Source organism: Schistocerca nitens, chromosome 2 (genome assembly GCF_023898315.1).
Source record: "Schistocerca nitens isolate TAMUIC-IGC-003100 chromosome 2, iqSchNite1.1, whole genome shotgun sequence".
Classification (NCBI taxonomy): Eukaryota; Metazoa; Arthropoda; class Insecta; order Orthoptera; family Acrididae; genus Schistocerca; species Schistocerca nitens.
In genome coordinates, this window is record NC_064615.1 from 109,179,968 (window position 1) to 109,185,967 (window position 6,000).

General features: G+C 45.9%; 1 protein-coding gene across 1 annotated transcript in view; it reads left to right on the forward strand.

Annotated features, from left to right (window-relative positions):
• The window catches only part of LOC126234862 (ras-like protein family member 11B), a 351,905-nt gene extending 348,807 nt beyond the window's left edge, over positions 1-3,098 (forward strand). The window contains exons 5-6 of the mRNA XM_049943603.1: positions 2,777-2,953; positions 3,057-3,098. Of these exons, the coding sequence (XP_049799560.1) occupies positions 2,777-2,953; positions 3,057-3,098 (219 nt within the window). The remainder of the gene's footprint in view (positions 1-2,776; positions 2,954-3,056) is intronic.
• Positions 3,099-6,000: the final 2,902 nt, after the last annotated feature.

Here is a 6,000-nt window from a genome sequence, read left to right on the forward strand (position 1 = left end):
ACGTACTTTTTTACTAGACTCAACTCCTTTAACTGTTCCAGACCTCACACCAGCCTGCGTGAGCTTAAACGCGTGCCTTTCGGCTACCTCATAGTGGCTTGGCTGTCTTGCCAAGCCACAACAATAAGCAAATCCAGTAGTATGTCACATAGCTCCGAATAAATCGTGACATTAAATTAACCAAAGAAATACGAGTAACGAGTGAGCAATACCACAGACTAACACAAGAATGCCTAAATGCATGTCATACCTTCCCACCGTGAGACAGACACAGTTCCGAGGGGAGAAACGAGAACAGAAGCCGAGAGCAGAACCGTGTTAAGCTGGAAGGCCCGACGATAAGGGACGGACGGACACCCACGTCGCCAGCTAACTGCTAGGACCACACCACCCACAAGTTTTTAGCATGAGACTTTTTCGCGTCTCTGTTACGTCAGGACCACCCCCCAGCCCATGTTAAAAGATAGAGCCCTCCAGAAGAACAGTATAGATCTTACGATAACGCTAAAAGGACCACACCAGCTGCAAGTTTTAGCGTGAGACTTTTTCGCGTCTCTGTTACGTTGCAAACTTTAAAAACATTGCCCCACCACGAAAAGTATAACGTTTCTCATTGGATAGACAGAATTTTTGTAGGCGGTGCTTAAGGTTAACATTGAGACACTGATTGGTTAGATGAAAACACAGCCACATAGTTTTTTCTTAAACCAACTTCGGTAAATTGCAGTAAGGAGAAGTTAGGAGAGATTTGCTTCCGAGACGGCCAGGTGAGCGGAGCTGTGCTGCGCCGCCCCCTGACGAACACCGACAAGATAATGAACGCACGCGATGCCGCATAACAGCGCATAAAGCTTCACTCAGAACTGCAGAAGTCTCATCTATTACACTCCCTTTTTGCGTAATACTAGTGTCGATCGTCAATTAAAGCTCATGGTGTTCACATTTGCCATTTGAAGTAAAATCTGAAACGCGATGATTTTTCTGTTATATAGTTATTGAGAAGCCACATCAGCCACTGTAATTTACGACAAGTTAGATAAGTAATTAAAGATAATTGAGGGTCACTGTAGACCATTTTGATAGTTTTCTATTTTGTGAAACTTAATTTAAACCTAGATTATAGATGTGATATGGCATAGGTCATCCTTCGATTCATTGTAGAACTTGGAAACCCATTCAGGGAATATTCGTTCACATTTTTGTTGAACGCAGTCGGTTTTTACCATCCTGTATTAAAACATTTCCTTTTATCAATAGTGCAATTTATAAACAATGATTTGTGAGTAGAATAAAATTTTCAATGGTAAACTTAACTGCTTTTTCGACGTTATTTTACCAGCTAACTAAAAACAGGAAAGCCTTGAACCCCTTCCACTAAATTTAGCTAGTATTAAGATTCTTTTACAGGGAGTGCAGTGGAGCTGACGCTGAAATCATTAAGTATTTGATTATATCATCGCTAGTCTCACTGAACCTTTCTGAATTCTACATGTCATGTGTGGTCTGGCGTCTCCTTACCAGCAACAGGTCCCAGGTTCAAACTAGTCAATTCCCTAAAAAACACGCTCAGAGCGTCGTTGCGCGAAAGTGGTAGGGAGACACGATATAGAATAAACAGACACCACGCAGAATGTTTAGATCAGTGCATACCATTGTGGCCAACACCCTTTTTCCCCCTTCACTGTTGGCAGCCATGAAGTAAGATGAAGGTAGAGAACTGTGTACTTTCGATCAATAAATGTGTATCCTGGTAATAATGCCCATCAGCACCTCTGGGTGTTCAAAAAATTCTCACCAACACATTCTGCACGACACTATCCTGACAACTAGAGGTCACAGTTCCGGACCTCTACATTAGGTTTCCTTATATCACTATATACAGGGTGACTTTTATTGAGCTATATGAAACGAAATCGTCATAACTTCTGAACGGTTTGCGTTAGGACATTCAAACTGCATGGTTGGCTGCAGGGCATGATCGGAGCTAGTATGGTTAGGCTTAGCGACAAGGCCCACTTTCATTAGGATGATTCATCAATAAGCAAAAGTGGCGCATTTGAGGGACTAAGAATCAGCATTTCGCCATCGAGAAGTCTCTTCACCCTCAGTGGGTGACTGTGTGGTGTGCAATGTTCACAGAATAATTGGTACGATATTCCTTGATAGCACGATGACTACCGAACGGTAAGTGAAGGTTCTGGAAGATGATTTCATCTCCACTATCCAAAGTAACCTTGATTTCGAGAAGATGTGGTTCATCCAACACGGAGCTCGACACCATCGAAGCAGGAGAGTGTTTGATGTCCTGGAGGATCATCTGGGAAGCGCAGTCTGGCTCTGGGTTACCCATAGGCCACTGGCATGGGCCTCGATTGGCAGCCATATTCTCCGGATCTGAACTCATGCCACCCCTTTTTAGAAGGCTTTATTAAAGACAATATGTACAGTAATAATCCCAAAACCGTTGCTGAACTGAAAACTGCCATTCAGGAGGTCATCGACAGCAACGATGTTCTTACACTTCCAGCGGGATATGCGCAATTTCACTGTTCGTCTGCTCCTATGATGGCAGGCATATTTTTTTCATATAGGTCAATAACTGTCACCCTGTTGGTTGCCATCCGCAATGAAATAACGATTTTTTGTTGTTGGCTGGCGAGTCTCCAAATGACTTAACTGTGAAGGGGATTTTGTTGCGATTTAAAACCAAACAATGAGGAAAATGTTGTGTTCTCCAGATCAGTCTCAGAGTGACAGCACGTGTCTATTGTTTCAGAGGGACAGACGCCTGCCTGTGGAGCAGGTGGAGTGGTCGGACGCGTGCGTGCTCGTCTACTCCATCACGGACCGGCGGTCCTTCAACTACAGCCAGCAGGTGCTGCAGCAGCTGACTCAGGCTGCCAGGCCCACAGCCCTGCTCGCCAACAAGGCCGACCTTGAGCACCTCAGGCAGGTGAGGGCACCAAAGTTTATGAACCGCATATACTATGTGTATTACTTTATACCTCGGTGTTCAATGAGCAAAAAACCCTGTCCTGCTTACAACTTCTCGGCAGAGTGAACCTGTTGCTAAAGCTTCAACCGCCCTGTTCCTCTAGACCCCAATTTCGCTTTGAACACACTGTTCAGCTGGATGAGAAAGTTGACGTAGACACATGAACGACTCTTTTCTTGTTTCAAAGAGAATAACATCGCGTACAACATTGGTTCGGTGCAAAATTGTTAAGGGTTTCGTGGTCACTTGACAAACAGCCTATTTGCTTTTGTTTCGGGTTCTCCGACCGACGTTCGTCTGATGATTTCACTGACGTTTCGAAAGCACGAATGGCTGGCATTGTCAAAGCTTCACCCTCCATTGCCGGTGGTGAACTGGAGCCGAGCTCGCGGCCGCAGACTATATGTACCTGGTGCACCAACGTCCGAGGGCTTCTCCGCGGTCATTTCCAGTGCGGTTCTCCACTTGCTGCTTGCGAGGGTCGTTCGCTGCAGTACGGAAAGCCAGGGTCCGTTTACCTTAAGGCTTTCTTTTTTCTATTTGAAGCTATTCCCGTGTTTATGTATTTCTACAGCATCGCTGAACAAGCGGGTGTGATAGTGCTTCTCTACAGCCAGGAGTTCCGCGTCGGTGAATTTTATTACATTATGGGTCTCACTCAGCGCGTGCTCTGCCAAGGCCGATTTCTCCACCTGCCCCAACCTGCAATGTCGCTTATGTTCTTTGGTCATGGTGTTGATTGATCGTCCAGTCATTCCGACATAAACTTTTCCTCATGTGCATGGTACGCGGTATATTCCCGACATTGCAAGTGGGTCCCTTTTATCCTCTACCGATCTAAGACATTCTTTGATCTTCCTTGTCGGATTGAAAACTGTCTTTACGCCATGTTTGTGCAATATACGGCCGATTCTGTCTGTCGCTCTGGAAATGTATGGCAGAAAGGCCGTACCCGACATTTCTTTTTCTGAATTCTTACTTCGCCGAGTGTTTGCTTCTGTTACACTTCTAATATAATTTGTGGAGTACCCATTGCTCCCTAGAACACTTTCCATGTGTTGAATTTCGCATGAGGTGCTGCGGCTAACATATTCGTACTGCTCGCGTTACGAGCGTATCAGTCATCCTGTTTTTGTGGCTCGGGTGGTGGTTTGATAGTTTGTGCAGCTATCGGTCCGTGTGTGTCGGCTTACGGTACAGGCTATGTCCCAGGTTTTCGTCATCCCTTGCGTCGGTATATGTGGCCTCCCTGCTCCAGCCGCACGTGGGGAAGACCGACACATTCATAAAGACTCAGGACATTTCATTGAGAAGTTGAAGAAACTAAAACTTGAATCAAACCTCATCTTGGTAAGCTTTGATACTGTTTCTTTGTTTACGAAAGTGCCACTCAGTCACGCTCTGCAGCACATCGGTTTCATTTTCCCGAAAGACATCACAAAGCTCTTCCATGCATGTCTCACCACGATCTATTTCAAGTAGAATGGCAGTTTCTACGAACAACTGGAAGGCGTTGCCATAGGTTGTCCTCTTAGTCCAGTGGTGGCCAACTTCTTCATGGAACATTTCGAAGCACAGACACTGAACTCGGCGACTTGCAAAACTAAGGTGTGGTACAGATACGTCGATGATACTTTCGTTGTGTGGAGCAATGGTGGAGAACAGCTCGGTGACTTCCTAAGACACTTGAGCAGCCTCCACGCCAACATAAAATTTACCATGGAAGTAGAAAAGGACAAAAAACTACCATTTCTTGATGTGCTGGTCACAAGGGATGACGAAAACCTGGGACATAGCGTGTACCGAAAGCCGACACAGACGGGCCGATAGCTGCACAAACTATCAAATCACCACCCGAGCCAGAAAAGAGGTATAATTCATAAGCTCGTAACGCGAGCGGGACGAATATGTGAGCCGCAGCACCTCAGACGCGAAATGCAACACCTGGAAAGTGTTCTCAGGAGCAATGGGTATTCCACAAATTATATTAGAGGTGTAACAGAACCAAACACTCGGCGAAGTAAGAATTCAGAAAAAGAAATGTCGGGTACGGCCTTTCTGCCATAGATTCGCAGAGTGACAGACAGAATCGGCCGTATATTTCACAAACACAGCTTAAAGACAATTTTCAAACCGACAAGGAAGATCAAAGAACGTCTTAGACCGGCAAAGGATAAAAAGGACCCACTTGCAATGTCGGGAATATACCGCATACCATGCGCATACGCAAAAGTTTATGTAGGAATGACTGGACGATCAGTCAGCACCAGGATCAAAGAACATAAGCGACATTGCAGGATGGGGCAGGTGGAGAAATCGGCCGTGGCAGAGCACGCGCTGAGTGAGACCGACCATGTAATAAAATTCACCGACGCGGAAGTCCTGGATGTAGAGAAGCACTATCAAACCCGCTTGTTCAGAGAAACTGTAGAAAGACACAAACACGGGAATAGCTTCAATTAGAAAGCAGAAAGCCTTAAGATAAACGGATCCTGGCTTTCCTTACTGTAGCGAACGACCGTCGCAGGTAGCAAGAGGAGAACCGCACCGGAAATGACCGCGGAGAAGCCCTCGGACGTTGGCGCGCCAGGTACATATAGTCTGCGGCCGCGAGCTGAGCTCCAGTTCACCACCGGGAATGGAGGGTGAAGCTTTGACAATGCCAGCCACTCGTGCTGGCGAAACGTCAGTGAAATCATCAGACGAGCGCCGGCCGAAGAACCCGAGACAGAAGTAAATAGGCAGTTTGTCATTGGTGCGGTGCTTCCATTTATTGTGTTTGAACAGAAACACTAGTTATAAGTTCAGTAAAGGTAGAGAGTTCAGCATACAAATTTCCTGCTGGCTGTGGTTACTCACGAACGGACACTGAAATACTGCGAGTCTGTGAATCAAGCCAAAGTCCGTTATACTGCTATGAAAAATTTGGCCAGGATCAGACACCAAACATAACCCAAGCTCACAGCGCAAATCATCACCAAGACCACTGAACACGGGATCGACTG